We start from the raw sequence: 17,749 nt of genomic DNA, 5'->3' as shown, positions 1-17,749 counted from the left end.
TGTCCCCCATTTCTGCTGGAGAGCTTTTCTGTCCTCATGCACTTTTTATGTTGTTCCGTGTGATCGCGGGCTGCCCATTTTCATGCCGCTGAGCCCCGACTCCATTCAGACTCCATTCGGACTCCATTCGGACTCCATTCGGACTCCACTCAGACTCCAATCGGACTCCATTCGGACTTCATTCAGACTCCACTCAGACTCCATTCAGACTCCACTCAGACTCCCTTCAGACTCCACTCAGACTCCACTCAGACGGCGTCGGCAAGCTGTCTTTCTGTGATTTAACCAATTAATCTATTACAATCCAGGAGCTATCTTTAATCAAGTGCAGAGGCACTGAGCCTCAGCAAGTGATTACCCGTGCTCATGGCGAAGCAGTGGTCTTTCGCCTTGCTAGCGATAAGCCGAGAGATTTGTGGCGTTGCTTGTGCACTGTGGGGGTGGGGCGGCGTGTGGGGGGTGTGGAGTTGTCAAAACAGAGCACTCTGTGATGTCAGCTGAAGCAGAACTAGATCACAACAAGTTAGCTGGCCATTAGAGGCAGCGGGCACCGTGGATGTATGATAGCAGAACTGGGCACGGCGCCGCCGCTCAGCCTTGCAGCCCCAGTGGTCACTCCGCGGTACTGCGGCGTAAACTCCCGTACGTTTTCCCCATAGACCGCCATGCTAGAAGAGACACCTGTAAAGCTGCTGACAGGACACCTGCAGCTATAATCGTGGTCAGTTGTTACTCTTTGTATTGTATATTTTTAAGCCGTGCGGTTTTAACCTTAATCTTTTTTTTCCCGAATGACGTCACGGCTGCGTACGAGCCGTTCTCACGGCCTAGAGGCGTGATGGGAGTGACACTACTGCGCATATCCAGTGGGCCCCGTGTACCCGGAAGTAACCCGGAAGCCAGAAACTTTTCGGCGTATACGCCCAGGCGTGTGATTTTTTTTTCGTACTCGTTTTCCGGGAACTCTGCCTCTGATTGGCTAGTACTCGTTGCCTCCGTTGGTTAAGGTTAGGGTGGGGTTAGGGATAGGGTTAGCCAATCAGAGATAGAGTAGGGGCGGGTCTTCCCGGAATCTAGGCGTGACGGAGGCGCGTTCTTGCGGAAAACGGGTACGAAAAAAAATCATGCGAGCGATTCGCGTTATTACGAAACCCACTGCTTTTCTGGGCGCTCTGTCTCTGATTGGCCAGTACTCGTACCCGTTTTCCGCGAACTCTGCCTCTGATTGGCTAGTACACGTCGCCTCCGTTGGTTAGCTTGGTTAAGGTTAGCCAATCAGAGATAGATTAGGGGCGGGTCTTCCTAGTCTTGCCCAGAAAAGCAGTGGGATCCATAATAACGCGAGCGATTCTCATAGGGATGAACGGGCGCCATTTTTAGACCCGGTATCCAGTTCTACTATAACACACATCCATGAGTGGGGCACACACAGGCCGTTCAGCAGCGTGCAACGCCGAGCATTACAGGAGGCGAATACATAAAGAAACGAGTAAAGAATTATCTGAAATTGAAAATTCTGTTTACTTAAATGTACGACACATATGCCCCCAACATACGGAGGTCCCTAATTTAAAAAGACGTGAAGACAAAGCCATACTGTCAATTATTGGAAAGCAGAAGCCCACAGCATCCTGTTGGCTCATCCAAGTTAGGTCACACACACACACACACACAAATATAACCTTTAGGCATTTACTTGACTTTTCAATTTGCTCTCCGTAGTCTTCACGCACCACGCATGGGGACTCTCACAGCGGATGGCAAATACGCAAATAGGATACGCTTACGTAACAGCGGAGCTGGGTAACTGTAATTGTTTCTGACTTGAAAACAGTTTCGGAGTAACCAAGAACCGGCGGTATTCATTGAAACATGACTTTCAGAAGCTGCCTCTCAGATTCTAACAGTGTAGTTTCGGTTGCGTCGTGAAGCAGGTGAAACGCACTGACAAACTCTCCATAACCGCCTTCAGTCAAGCTGCAGGACTCGGTGCTGTGACACGACGCGGGTCAGTGCAGCATGCATGTGGCTTCAGACCAGGCCGACTGCAGCCAATAACACTGAAGCGGTAGGACGTCCACAATGAACATTTTGTTGGGATACAATTTAAATTAAAAAAACAAACTTTCTGTTTTTATATTATTTGCATCAATGCAACGATTTTTTTTGTACACCCCCCCCCCTTTTTTTTTCCCTCCCCAATTGTACTTGGCCAATTACCCCACTCTTCCCAGCCGCTGCTCCACCCCCTCTGCTGATCCGGGGAGGGCTGCAGACTACCACATGCCTCCTCCGACATGTGGAGTCTCCAGCCGCTTCTTTTCACCTGACAGTGAGGAGTTTCACCAGGGGGGACGTAGCGCGTGGGAGGATCACAATACCCCCCCCCCCCGGACAGGTGCCCCGACCGACCAGAGGAGGCGCTAGTGCAGCAACCAGGACACATACCCACACATCCGGCTTCCCACCCACAGACACGGCCAATTGTGTCTGTAGAGACGCCCGACCAAGCCGGAGGTAACATGGGGATTCGAACCTGCGATCCCTGTGTTGGCAGGCAACGGAATAGATGCTACACTACCCGAACGCCCATCAATGCAATGATTTAAATATCCATCCATCCATCCATCCATTATCCAAACCGCTTATCCTGCTCTCAGGCCCGCGGGGATGCTGGAGCCTATCCCAGCAGTCATTGGGCGGCAGGCCCCCGGGGAGACACCGTGGACAGGCCGCCAGGCCGTCACACAGGGCCTGGCGGCAATGCTGACATGCCTGGTCTGAGCATTAGAAGGTCATGTCTGGGGCCTGAAAAAGGGAATACTGCACTGATGGATGATGTAGAAAGCACTGTTTATTGTGCCGCTTTCTGACAGGTAATGAGAACTTATTGCTTATTTTACTGCACAAAACAATCATTGGGTCCCGGGCCAAAAGGCATCTCCACGGGGGGTCGTGATGTGGGAAAGTTTGGGAAGCCCTACTCTACCGTGCAGTGAGGCTTTGCTACAGAAAACGACGACACAGCAAGCTGGAATCACCGCGTCGAGATGGTGTCATGTGAGGAAGGGAAACACCTCGAACGTGTCAAAGCATTTACCCCGGCACGGTTAACACCTGGAGGAGGCGCCGTTTCCACGTCTTCCCCAATACCCGTCCTCATTAGCGGCACCATCAGCTCGGCTGCGAGAACAACGCGGAAACAGCGGGCAGCCAACTTTTAAACGGCAAGTTACGAGAATGATATTTATACGCCCCACTCCCCTTAGATACACGAGTTCACGGAGCTGGATCACCCCTCCTCCCGCTCATCTTCAGGGAGCAATTGGTAGGGAGACTCCTTTCACCGCCACGATGAGGGGGCAGACGAGTGCGGAGAAATGAATGAATGCCACCGAGCGGGCGACAAGAGCTGTCGTTAAAGGACGACATCACCTCTCAGCTATTGAGCCTCCATCATTTGGTGAGGGGAAAACACGACAGTATCCAGCCATTTGAAGGGTATTTATACACGCGCTGCCACCATTCATGTTAAAACGGACTGGACTGGGATACTTTACGGAAACAAAATCATAAATAGATTCTCCCAAATGACAGCATCTAGGTGTAGCATAGTAATTTAATACTATATCAGAGTAACAATGTCGAAGTTTCCAACTTAAATAAATGTCTGTTTGGCATACCGGTCTATTCCGTTGCCTACCAACACAGGGATCGTAGGTTCGAATCCCTCGGGCGACTCTACAAACACAATTGGCCGTGTCTGCGGGTGGAAAGGCGGATGTGAGTATGTCCTGGTCGCTGCACTAGCGCCTCCTCTGGTCGGTCGGGGCGCCTGTTCAGGGGGAACAGTGTGATGCCACCACGCGCTACGTCCCCCTGGTGAAACTCCTCATTGTCAGGTGAAAAGAAGCGGCTGGTGACTCCACATGTATGGGAGGAGGCATGTGGTAGTCTGCAGCCCTCCCTGGATCAGCAGAGGGGGTGGAGCAGAGACCGGGACGGCTCGAAAGAGTGGGGTAATTGGCCAGCTACAATTGGGGAGAAAAGGGGGGGGGGGTAAATCAATAAATAAATGTCTGTTAAACTACCATCTTTTGCCAAACAAGGTGACAATTCAGCCTATGGGGGGCTGCAGAAAGCCCTTGTATTTGCAGTAACGGGGGAATACAAAGACGTCTGTGGCAACATCCCCCCCAAAAATCCCCGAGCGTCGCACAGGAAGTGATGTGTTTTACATCCGCCAGCAGTGGTCGGTAATTTAATACTGTAGCAAATTCAGGGGGCAGCTGGGGACCGCCGCAGCCAGGATGCGAACCCGGATCGGCCGCACCACGGGCGACTACGCTAAAGGGTCCGGCCCGTTAGCCAATGGCTAGCGAGTCTAGTCATCCGTGGTCATTACACTACCCCCCTCCTTCGGGAAGCGCACCCCCACGCTTCAGCATATCAGCTCCCTCACGCCTCTGGGCGTACACGCTTCCGATGGCCTCACGGTCTCACCATCCCACTTCTGACACCAATGTGGCGAATTCAGGGGCAGCCGGGGAACGCCGCAGCCGGGATGCGAACCCGGGTTGCCTGCACCACGGGCAACTGCGCTAACGCAGTCGCCCGTAAGATGGCGACAGATGTACCCTTAGCCCCCCCCCACACACACACAAACGCATGGTGGATTCCCCAGTCTCGCCTATAGTGGCCAACTTGTATATGGAAGAAGTGGAAAAGAGGGCTCTGATGTCCTATCCAGGGACACCACCTAGCCACTGGTTCAGATTTGTGGATGACACCTGGGTTAAAATTAAACTCAGGACGTAGCACATTTCACCAGCCACATTAACTCTGTGGACACCACATCAAGTTCACCAGGGAGGATGTGGAACATGACAGGTTAGCCTTCTTACACTGTGACACTGCAGTTGGTGATGAGGACATTTGATTGCTGATGTTTACCATAAACCAACACATACTGATCAGTACTACAGGTTTGACTCTCATCACCCACTGGAGCACAATCTAGGAGTCATCAGGACACTGGACCACCGAGCGGACAACGTCCCCACCGACACAGCGGCCGGGGAAGGGGAGAAAGCCCACATTAAACAGGCCCTGCAAGTTTGGTTATCCTAACTGGGCGTTTGTCAAATCCAGGAAGACGCCCAAACAGTGCACCAGTCGATCAAAGAGAGAAGGACAACAGCTGCCTAAGAACAACTGAGAAGCGTATTTTCCAAACACCGCGTCTCAGTTGCTTTCAAACCCCAAAACACGCTGCACCAGAAGTCGGTCCACCCCAAGGATCGGGTCCCCCGGCACAAACAGAGCATTGCAGTGTAGCTGTTAAGTGCCAGGAGGATTGTCGTGACTTGACTTCTCGCCGGTGAGTGATGTTTTTTCCCCATCGGGCAACCCGTTGCTAAGGTTAGTGCTAACTGGCTAGCCTGTGCTAGCTAGCCAGAGATACGCTAGTTGCTGGACATAATGGCGGGTGAATTTCGCAGACCCGCCCCTGTTATATTTGATGAAAATGTCGCCGGGAACTGGCGAATTTTTTGAACGGGAGTACCATATTTTCATCGCCGCTGCACACTCCGACAAAGACGAGGGGCTTAACATCGCTGGACCGGAAGCCATCGAACGGGGGCGCTCGTTTGTACATGCAGCGGAAGTGCGCGCCCCCCGGAGACAACGGAGCGGCAATCACCCCGGCGGAGTCCAGAGAGGATCCGGACTGCTTGAAGAGCAAGTTTAGAGAAACGTGCGATCCCCAAAGCAACACAATGACGGAAAGACGCGGGTTTCATTCGAGAAACCAGAAACAAGGGGAGAGTGTGGTTATTCTCATACTACGTCACATGTAACGTGACGGCCACACGGCCGCCATGTTGGAGGACAACGATGTAATTTGTACACGGCACGACACGGCGGTTACGCCGCCGTGCGGTTTATAGGGGTGGGGACACCTGCAGTCAGCTGAGACTGAAGAGATGATGATGATGATGACACCGTTCTCTCTCGATAAACGCTGTGCCAGATGAACCGATTCAACTTTCTGTGACTATAAAAGGTTTTGTTTCATTACCCAACCCTGCACAACAGTCTCGGTATTAATCATCTGTTGATCAGGAGCAAGATAAAAAAAACCACAGTCATGATCTCTGCTGAACAGCCGGGCCCGTATGGTCACGGTGTGTGTTTAGGATGAACTCGTGCTGTTAACAGCAGAGTTCGGCTGGTGTGTGACGGCCAGAGTACGGCAGTTAGTTACTCATTCCTGGAGGTGTGTGTGTTGTGTGTGTGTGTGTGTGTGTGTGTGTGTGTGTGTGTGTGTGTGTGTCGGTACGCGACACCTGCATCTTGCTAGGAAACATCTGTGCACACAACGCAGAAGGACGCTGATGATAACGGCTACATGTGAAACCAGATCTTGGTTGGTGATGTAACGAGGACGGGCCACTGACTAGAGAGATTTCATCACCAAAACCCAACAGCATTGTGCACACACGATCAGATGTTTGATTCGTAGGACTTATAAAGAGTCCGGCACGGACCTCTCTTAAAAATACACATGCAGCCGCATCTGTGCGCGGCAGGCTTGTGAGCGCCGAGACGGTGACGTGGGACGGAGAGCCGACCGGCCGAGCCGCGTGTCTTTTATGGCTCCCTTTCAAACGGGCGAGCGTATCTGCAGCGGCGCCGCAACAGTTGTCTTTTTATATCCTATCCAGTGCATAGCTGTTACACGCAGAAGTTATTTACATGGTCTGTTAGCCTAAAAGCATGTTTTAGCTGTCCTGACCTTTCAGTAATGAGCAATTTGTTCAGGCTCCGTGCATTTGGTAAAAGTGGTTAGTCAGATCTTGTTGGTACAAGCCAAATCTGCTTTCTCTGGGGGAGAAAAAAGGGGGTTATTTTGCAGCAGCCTTTAACGTTTCCCAAGACAGATTGATCAAGTCGAACAATGAATGCTAAAGAGAAAAAGGCACCGAGCTGCTTTTGTGCGTTTGTATTACGGCTTGTGTAAAAAGTGGCAACAAGTATGAAACAACCTTTTAAGCTGTGGTCTCTTTTTCTGTACCTACACTGAAGCGCTTGATATTATCAATGTTTGCTGAGGCGATAACGTGTGTGTGTGTGTGTGCACGAGACAGAGACATTGGGGCATTAACACTGAACTGCAGAAAGTGGACTTGTTTGATTATTTGGATCATACTTGCAGCAGCCACAACTGAAATGGCGATTAAAATTCTTGTGCACTTCTAAAGTATTATTTCAGAGCAACGGCCCACAGAGGCAGGAGGGTGGGCTGTTCAGCTTACGTTGCCGTTCTACTGGTCAGCAGCTGCTTTTCTGTGTGCATTTCTTGTCACTATCAGAACGGGGTTTTTCTTTTTTTCAGTGCTATGGTTTCTCTGCCAAATAGGCAACTGACTGCATTATGGTCTCTTGCCCTCAAAACATGTGGTGCAAAGAAAAAAAGTGTTCTACAGCAACTGTGATACTGCCAAAAATAAACATAACTGAAAGTCCTACCTTACGGTATGTGAGCATCATCCTGAGTAAAGGATCTCTGAATAATTCAACTGTGCAATGTAATGCAAGTGTAATGTAATGCAAGTGTGATATAAAGTAAGTGTAATGTAATGCAAGTGTGATATAAAGTAAGTGTAATGTAATGCAAGTGTGATATAAAGTGTAATGTAATGCAAGTGTGATATAAAGTGTAATGTAATACAAGTTTGATATAAAGTGTAATGTAATGCAAGTGTGATATAAAGTGTAATGTAATGCAAGTGTGATATAAAGTAAGTGGTGTAATGTAATGCAAGTGTGATATAAAGTGTAATGTAATGCAAGTGTGATATAAAGTGTAATGTAATGCAAGTGTGATATAAAGTGTAATGTAATACAGGTGTGATATAAAGTAAGTGTAATGTAATGCAGGTGTGATATAGAGTAAGTGTAATGTGATGCAAGTGTGATATACAGTAAGTGTAATGTAATGCAAGTGTGATATAAAGTGTAATGTAATGCAAGTGTGATATAAAGTGTAATGTAATGCAAGTGTGATATAAAGTAAGTGGTGTAATGTAATGCAAGTGTGATATAAAGTAAGTGTAATGTAATGCAAGTGTGATATAAAGTGTAACGTAATGCAGGTGTGATATAGAGTAAGTGTAATGTGATGCAAGTGTGATATAGAGTAAGTATAATGTAATGCAAGTGTGATATAAAGTGTAACGTAATGCAGGTGTGATATAAAGTGTAATGTAATGCAAGTGTGATATAAAGTGTAACGTAATGCAGGTGTGATATAAAGTAAGTGTAATGTAATGCAAGTGTGATATAAAGTGTAACGTAATGCAGGTGTGATATAGAGTAAGTGTAATGTGATGCAAGTGTGATATAAAGTAAGTGTAATGTAATGCAAGTGTGATATAAAGTAAGTGTAATGTGATATAAGTGTGATATAAAGGAAGTGGTGTAATGTGATGCAAGTGTGATATAAAGGAAGTGTAATGTAATGCAGGTGTGATATAAAGTGTAAGTGTAATGTGATATAAGTGTGATATAAAGTAAGCGTAATGTGATATAAAGTAAGTGGTGTTATGTAATGCAAGTGTGATATAAAGTAAGCGTAATGTAATGCAAGTCGAGATACTTAGATTTTATAGCGTTGTTCCAAAGATGGGCTGGTCAGTATGCACCTGACATCTGTCACCAATATTTCAAACACAAACTTACAGGGCCCCCTCATCACATTTTCTTTTTATACATCTTATAAATCCATATAATTTTGTTATCCGGTTTTAATATTATATCCTTCTCTCACTTAGATGCGCGACTACATTTATTTAGTTATTTCTTTTACGTGGCGACGGTGGTCACATGGCGTCTGGACACCGCTTGGCATCCTCCACATCATATTCTTCATATATCTTATAATTCCATTATAACTGTTATCCTCTTTCATTGTTGTATTATGTAAACTGTGTAAACACAACGTCCATTGCACGTTGTGCGTCTTGGGAGAGAGACCCCTCCTCTGTTGCTCTCCCTGAGGTTTCTTCCTACTTTTTCTCCCTGTTAAAGGTTTTTGGGTTTTTTTTAGGGAGTTGTTCCTTATCCGATGCGAGGGTCTAAGGACAGGATGTTGTGTTGCTGGAAAGCCCCTTGAGGCACATTTGTAATTTGTGATACTGAGCTATACAAATAAAATTGACTTCACTTGACCGATGTTATAAGCATTTTCCATCCATCCATTATCCGAACTGCTTATCCTGCTCTCAGGGTCGTGGGGATGCTGGAGCCTACCCCAGCAGTCACTGGGCGGCAGGCGGGGGAGACACCCTGGACAGGCCGCCAGGCCATCACACAAGGCCGACACACGCACGCACACACACACACACACACACACACACACACACACACACACACACACACACACACATTCACACCTAGGGACAAGTTAGTACAGCTGAGTCACCTGACCTACATGTCTTTGGATTGTGGGAGGAAACCAGAGTACCCGGAGGAAACCCACACAGACACAGGGGAGAACATGCAAACTGCACACAGAGGACGACCCGGGACAACCCCCAAGGTTGGACTACCCCAGGGTTCGAACCCAGAACCTTCTTGCTGTGAGGCGACCGCAATAACCACTGCGCCGCGTTATAAGCATTGTATTAGCCCAAAACCTCAGATGTCACCGTTGTGGGCAAGCAAACATGTTCATACTGTCACACTTTCTAGGATCTAAAAATACTGCATGAAATTAAGGGCGCAATTGCAACCACAAAGTGCTATTTATAGAAGTTATTTTGGGGGGGGGTCTTAAAGCTGCGACCCTAAAATTTCCAAGGAAACGAATATGGACAGCTTCTGTTCCGTCACTGGCGTATTGAAGACAATCACTCATCCACGGCTATCCAAGTCATGACTCTGTTGTAGCCCCTCATCTTAACGGTTACTGTCCGGCACGACTTTTCCTGGAAAACTTGTGCACCAACAAATACTAAGGCTGTTTGTTCGCCACAACAAATTACAGAGATCAACTCTAAAAGAGAAGACAGAAGCCACTTGTGCTGTGACAACACCTTCCCTGCTGCTGCAAAAAAAAAAAAAACAGTCTTTTACGAGTTTAATCCACCATATTGGCGTCTTTGGCACAAAAACTTTGCTTTTTCAAATGCAAGCCCATGCGCCACATTTTATCTGGAAAAGACAAAGCCAAAAGTAACCTTTAAGAATCAGCATTTACAAAAGCGTTCATGATTTAGATATATACGTATGGATCAGTTTTTCTTTACACCGGCAATAGAAAGCATCCAACAACGCATTTGCTTGCATGTAAATTTTCGGGATTTTGGCTTCAAAGTAGGAAACCCTCTGCTAAACACACAAATGGGTCATTACTTAGCCGTTACTCATGAATACAAAGTTGTTCCAGTAGCAGTTAGGCTACACTCGGTGTAGACTAAACTCATCACTGGTAAATATTAGCCCACCCTCTATGTTTTCTTCAGGTAAAAGAGGCATAATGATGACAGCCCCTTATTAAAGACCGGACATATCAATGCTCCACACTTGACCAACAATATCCAAGAGGCAGATTGCTCTGTCAAGGGAAGATGTGTGTTCTGCAGTTGTTCTGTCTGTCGTCACAAAATGCATCAGAGGCTGCCTGTGTGCAGAGTCAAGGAAATCCATTTCCTTCCAACTGTCATGCTCTCCTACGCATGTGTGCTGCACAAGCAAGCAGTGTGTGGTGATGTGATGCACATGTCTCACACACTAGATGCACCACTTTAACAATGCACAATTTCAGTCCGTCTGTGTCTTTGTGGATGCTAGGACGACTGCTTACAGGGTGTCCTAGTAGGGCAAGCAAAGCAGGTCACGATGAGGTTTACTTTTCAAATGACAAAATGGGAGAAAAAAAAAAAAGACACAACAGCATCAGCCAAACTATGAAACTGAAGCCATCTGACAGAGTCATGAGGTTTTCTTGAGGCGGTGTGTATTTGGGGGTTACAACCCCTGTTTCTGCCAGCTGCTCGCCTTCCCTCTAGCCATTTTGAGCCCTGGGTCTCAGTGAGCAACTCAACATTCAAACAGCTGCCTTCCTGCCTTTCTCCAAGTTATGACACAAGCAACAGGTGAAGCCACTCAAATCATCTCACAGACGCTCCTTCCAGTACAAACTCCTCCCCCGCCCCAAGCCTCACACAGGACTGGCAAGGTGCAAAAATGAAACCAACAAGTGACATTTTTGCATTTCTCAATCAGGGAGAATGCAAATCCGGCAAGTTTCATCCGCTCTCTTTTTGCACAACACCTGTCACTGCTGCATCAGCTGGCTTTCAAACGTACCCAAAGAACTTGAAAATCACTTGTTGGCAAAGGCTGAGCTTAATCTAATAACAAAGGCCACGCCGGACCAAACCAGAGGTTCCTTGACGAGTCCAGTGTCGTGGGCGGTGTTGGAGAAACGTCAACTGATAAAACTGAGCTTGCATGCGATACGGTAATTTGCAACAACCACTACCAAACTCCAGTGCAGACCGTCTGATCCGCTGAAAAACTCGGGGGGCGGTGGGGGGGGGGTAACCACAGTTTGTTTGCATCCTTTCATCATAAAACCACAAAGTGGAGTCTGTTCAGCGAGTGAGTCGTGACAGCAGTGGTGTGCAGGAAAATATCAGTCAGACAGGCAGGCAGGCAGGCAGGCAGGCGGGCAGAGCACCGAACAGCCACCAAGCCCACCAAGCATGTCCGGGGTCGCCTACACTTTACGGCTGCCAGACTTTAGACTCATTAGTGTAACTAATCCTGCTGACACAAACAAACAACAACGAAAGAAAATCAATAGCCCACATTCACATTCATCCCGGGCAGAGAAACACCCTCTTCCTCACTACGGCGGGTTAGCGCTCCATCAGAGGATGTCCTGCGATTTATTTGGCAAGGGGCAAGAAGACGTGTGAACTCCCCCCCCCCTCCTCCCCCGAGTGGGAGGAGCACAACTACAATTATTTTGGTAACTTTACCAGCATCGACACTTTGCAACAAGATGTAATAATAAACGCGCGCGCGGGGGTGGGGTGGGGGGGGGGAGGACGCGGTGCTGAGACGGTGCTGAGTGTAAAACGAAACAGCCCGAGCGTGTCGAGCGAACGTCTCGCTACCTTTGTGACCGACAGCCAAGAACGCCGGAGATTATGTAATCGGCCCGGGGCCCGCGTCCTACTTGGTGTGAAAACTAGATGGGGAGTCAATAATAAGCAGCAGATCAGCGATTGGCTTACAAAAACAAAACAACCCAAAACAAAAACCGACAATGAGGCGTAAGGGAAGATGATTCCCGTTTACAGAAGTGGGACCACCAGCTGTATTAGTGCCCATGCCCACACATGGGCTGACAGGGCATCATCATCATCATCATCACAATAATAACAATAATAATAAGAAGAAGTGTGCTACTGCCGGACGGGATCTGGGGGAGGGGGGGGGGTATTTCCACCTAGTCATCAGTGTTGCACAGGTCGATATTCGGCAGCAAACGTGCACTGATGCACGGGGGCTGGTTATCCGTGCAAAAGCCCCAGCGTGCCTCGTCACAAAACCCCCACCGAGCGTCCGAGCTCCGGCAGACGAGCAGGCGTTCCGGTGGCGACGAGTCGACACCCGATTAAAGCCCGTCAACGCGGCGGGACGCGGGGCCACGGCGCCAGACGAGCGCGGGGTTTGGAAAACGCCGTCGCCCCGAAAAACGATGTCAGCTCGACAGGCCGTAAAGCCTGCTTTAGCTCCGGCTATGTCTACGGGAGGAGGGGGGGGCGGCGGGGGAGAGGAGGAGCAGGAGGCTAGCGCTAGCTTAGCCGCTCTCCCGAGCTAGTTAAAAATGGCTGCTTTTCCCTTTAGTTTTAAATCTCTTACCAGACAGAATAGGTTGGAATGGCAATCCTCCAGGCTGGCCCCGTTCGGCACGAAACAAGAAGTCATCCTGCACGTCTCACTGCGAGCTCCGGCGGTCCATCATTGTTCACTTCCCGGGAAATTAAAACAGTTTGCACAAATTGCTGTTTTCTTCTTCTTCTTCTCCTTCTTCTTCTTCTTCTTCTTCTAAGACGCTGGGCTTAATCAGCCCCGGGTTTTCTCTCTCTCGACATTTGGCCGGAGGAGAGTTAATTCAACAGCCTCCCGATTGCAGTTTCCCGACAAAGATTGGAGAAAAAAAAGAAGAAGAAAAAGAAAAGAAAAAAAGAAAAAGAGAGCGAGAGAGAGAGAGCCCCTGGATGGAGACGCCGCCGTCTCTTATTTCGACATCTCCACAAAAGCGCAGCGGAAAACAACAAAAACAACAAAAAAATAAAAGAGGGAGGCGGAAAAAAAAAATGTCCATAAAACAAAAAGAAAAGGAGAGCGACTCGCCCCCCCTTCCTCCTCCTCCTCCTCCTCCTCCCCCCTCAGCCTAAAACGAGCTGTGTTTAGAGAGAGAAAAAAGAAAAAAAAAAGAAAAAAAAAGAAAAAAAGAAAGCCCCCGTCCCGTCTTACTCCTCCATCGCGGAATTCGCCCTCGAAACGAAACGCGTCCCCCCCCCTTCCGAAACTTGTCGAGAGCCGGGGCGCCGGCCTAGATTTCCGCGGCGATCCGGACCATCATTTCAGCCTCGGCTCCTGCTGGTTTGCCATTTGAATTCATGGATTCCTTTCTTTAATGGCGGCCACGGGGACAACTCTGCCTTCCACAGCCTATTGGCTCGTCCGTGGTCATGAGGACGGTAATAACACAAGACTGATGGGGATCGCCGCTAGGCGAGCGCAAGTGGCGCTACTGAGCAACAGATTCTGTTACTAATGATCAGGGCCCTGCTAATCCCGCTCGCTTTACACAGTGCGCCACCTAGCGCACGTCACCGCGCACTTGCAGAGAAATGTTAACCATGTGTTGTTATGTGCGCCCAGGGGTCGAGCCGAGGGAGGGGCATTAACAACGCGCGCGCGCGCACGCGCTAAACAAACGAGCAAAAGGCAAGGCTTTGTAAAACTGCTGCCATCGCACCACTGCTCCCTCTTCCCCATCATCCCCCCCCCCCGGTGTCAGGGTTCCCACGCATCCTTGCAAAACCTGCAAAATGTAGAGTGCCGGAAAACAGCTGGGAACACCACCGAGCATACCGAGAGTCGTTAAGTTAGGCTATAAAGTCCTATTTCTACCCGCTGAGATGGGGGTTCCCCCCCTCCCCTCATACGGTTATATTTGGGATTTGTATGATATTCATATCCATCGTGTGTGTGTTTGAGGTCCGGGCGGTGTGTCAGGTGGCCGGCTGAATGTCACGCCGTGCATTTGGAGACTGCCGAGGCTTCTGCTGCTAGTTAATACTGGACAATACTGGACAATACGAGCAAAGTCTGACACGTGTATCCAAGCAGGCGTGCTGGAAGAACGGGGAGCCTGTACATGTGGTGGCTAATGGCTTTGGCAGCGGCCTGCTGCTGTCATCGTGATAGGCTGATGGGTGGATCAGTTTCCCTTCTTTGCACCTTAACTACAGTGCTCCACCTTTAACATAATGTGTTCTGTTCTTCTTTCTGCTTGAACTCTATGAAGTGTCTCCTATATAATGTTCTGTGGATGTTGTGCTGAATACATACAAGCACCCATCTGTGATTTATTTGATAATATAACACTGAAGTATGTTTGTACTCCAACCCTTCCAACCATCGGCGATGTGAACAAACCCTTCCAGCGCATCAGAAAGCACTAGAAACCCAGATTCGGTGGTTTTTATTGTCAGTCCTTGTGTTTGGACACCTGTACTGTGTGGTAGCGGGGCGACCCTTCTGTCGCCGGGTGAATGAGGGATTGCACCTTTAACAAAGCCAACAGTAGGGCGAGTATAGAATTGCTAGAACATATAGAAACAAAATCAGAACCAGAACCAGAATCATGTTTATTGGCCATATAGGTTTGCACCTACATGGGATTTGACTCCGGTTTCGTGGCTCTCTCAGCAACAACACTAACACGACAATCTTCAGATATACACACAAGGATCGACTATACACGAGTGAAATAAGACGGGATACGGTGCGATGCTGCAGAGAAGACACAGAAGAGAAATCAGATCACAGAACTTAAGGCGTAAGGCCAGAGACGGGACTTTTTTCTTTTCTGAGCTAAACACACTCGGTGCAAGTCAATCTTTAGGGTTAGCACTACACAGGCCTACGGCTACAGTCTGAAAGCCCCCAACCCATCTGCCCACCAGCGGGACGGCCTCACCACTGTACACGCCTCAAAACCCTTTCAATGCAGTGACACTACAAGCACCTCCGAGTGATCTTTGACCCCGGCTTAGGAATGAATCACTTAATCAAGCATGGGGGCCAACCTTGGGTTGGAGCATGTACTATCGGCGTTCGAGTTTTTGATTATTGCGTTGGAGATGATTTCTCATGGCAAAATGAGCCCCCCACCCCCTCACTGAATGACAAGGCGTACTTCACACACAGGGCCGTGCGTATGCAGGCTTTCTTTGCGACCCAGCATCGGGTGGCATGGTGCTCCAGTGGTCAGCACTGCTGCCTCACAGCGGGCAGGTCCTGGGTTCGAACCCTGGGCCGTCCCCGGGTCCTTCCTGTGTAGAGTTTGCATGTTCTCCCCGTGTCTGCGTGGGTTTCCTCCGGGTGCTCCGGTTTCCTCCCACCATCAAAGACATGCATGTTAGGGTTAACACTCCTGCCCGTGCCCCTGAGCAAGGCAGTGGGAAGACGAACTGGAGTTGGTCCCCAGGTGCTGCAGCTGCCCACTGCTGCTATACAATAGGATGGTGACATGCAGAGAACACGTTTACTGTAAGAATACAATGCGTTGTAACAATACAATGTCAAATAAAGTGGGTTTCAGCTTTCAGCATTATACATTATACAGTATACATTACACATTATACAGTATACATTATACAGTATACATTATATATTATACAGTATACATTATACAGTATACATTACACATTATACAGCATACATTATACAGTATACATTATATATTATACAGTATACAATATACATTATACAGTATACATGATACATTACACATTATACAGTATACATTATACAGTATGCATTATACAGTATACATTATATAGTATACAGTAAACATTATACATTACACATCATATATTACACATTATACAGTATACATTATACAGTATACATTATACATTACACATTATACAGTATACATGATACATTACACATCATACAGTATACATTACACATTATACAGTATAGATTATATAGTATACATTATACAGTATACATTACACACTATACAGTATACACTATACATTAGACAGTATACATTACACACTATACAGTATGCATTATACAGTATACATTACACATTATACAGTATACATCATACAGTATACATTACACATACAGTATACATTATACAGTATACAGTATGCATTGTACAGTATACATTATATATTATACAGTATACATTATACAGTATACATTACACAGTATACATTATACATTATACATCATACAGTATACACCATACATTATACAGTATACTGTATGCATTATACAGTATACATTATATATTATACAGTATACATTATACAGTATACAGTATACATTATACAGTCTACATTATACAGTATACATTATACAGTATATAGTATGCATTGTACAGTATACATTATATATTATACAGTATACAGTATACAGTATACATTACACAGTATACATTATACATTATACATCATACATTATACAGTATACACCATACATTATACAGTATACATTATACAGTATACATTATATATTATACAGTATACATTATACAGTATGCAGTATACATTATACAGTATACATTATACAGTCTACATTATACGGTATACATTATACCAGCTGACTTCAAATATTAACATATTTTCAACCAGACAACGGAGGACTAATTGGTGAAAATGGCTCTTGTTGTGTTGAGATGGAATGAAAACCCACATTAACACGCCCCCCTCACCACCCCCCACCCCCCTCATGGTACATGGTTGAGTATTGTTGTTTTAACGAGGAGCTTTGGCGAAAAACAAAATTCATTAACAGCATTTTGCTAACTCGCTTGCCAGTCCTACCGTTCAACATAGGTGAAGACTAAGTCGCAGGTCTCTCAAGTGTGGCTTTCTGGGTGTTTTGGGGTTTGGTGAACACTATGGCACACGCACACGCACACACACTCTCATACCATGTCTCCCTATACTTGTGGGGACCCCCTCATTGACTACATTCGATCCCTAGCCCTTAACCCTAACCTTAACTATCATAACTACATGTCTGACCTTAACCCTTACCTGACCTTAACCTAATCCTGGTTCTGACCTTAACCCTTACCCTGACCTTAACCTAATCCTGATTCTGACTTTAACCCTTACCCTGACCTTAACCTAATCCTGAGTCTGACCTTAACCCTTACCCTGACCTTAACCTAATCCTGAGTCTGACCTTAAACCTTACCCTGACCTTAACCTAATCCTGATTCTGACCTTAAACCTTACCCTGACCTTAACCTAATCCTGATTCTGAATTTAACCCTTACCCTGACCTTAACCTAATCCTGATTCTGACCTTAAACCTTACCCTGACCTTAACCTAATCCTGATTCTGACCTTAACCCTTACCCTGACCTTAACCTAATCCTGATTCTGACCTTAACCCTTACCCTGAT

The 17,749-nt window shown here is 47.2% G+C and overlaps 1 protein-coding gene across 2 annotated transcripts in view; it reads right to left on the bottom strand.

Moving 5' to 3' along the window:
* Nucleotides 1-13,424, bottom strand: part of med13a (mediator complex subunit 13a) — a 104,796-nt gene extending 91,372 nt beyond the window's left edge. For both annotated transcript variants that reach the window (XR_008810582.1, XM_056284461.1), the window contains exon 1: nt 12,943-13,424. Coding sequence is in view for 1 of the 2 variants with exons in the window: in XM_056284461.1 (XP_056140436.1) it covers nt 12,943-13,008 (66 nt within the window). In the remaining variant the exon portion in view is untranslated. The remainder of the gene's footprint in view (nt 1-12,942) is intronic.
* Nucleotides 13,425-17,749: the final 4,325 nt, after the last annotated feature.

This window comes from Lampris incognitus, chromosome 8, assembly GCF_029633865.1.
Source record: "Lampris incognitus isolate fLamInc1 chromosome 8, fLamInc1.hap2, whole genome shotgun sequence".
Lineage (NCBI taxonomy): Eukaryota > Metazoa > Chordata > Actinopteri > Lampriformes > Lampridae > Lampris > Lampris incognitus.
Note: the sequence above shows the minus strand (reverse complement) of the source record. Positions and strands in the feature narration are given on the sequence as shown.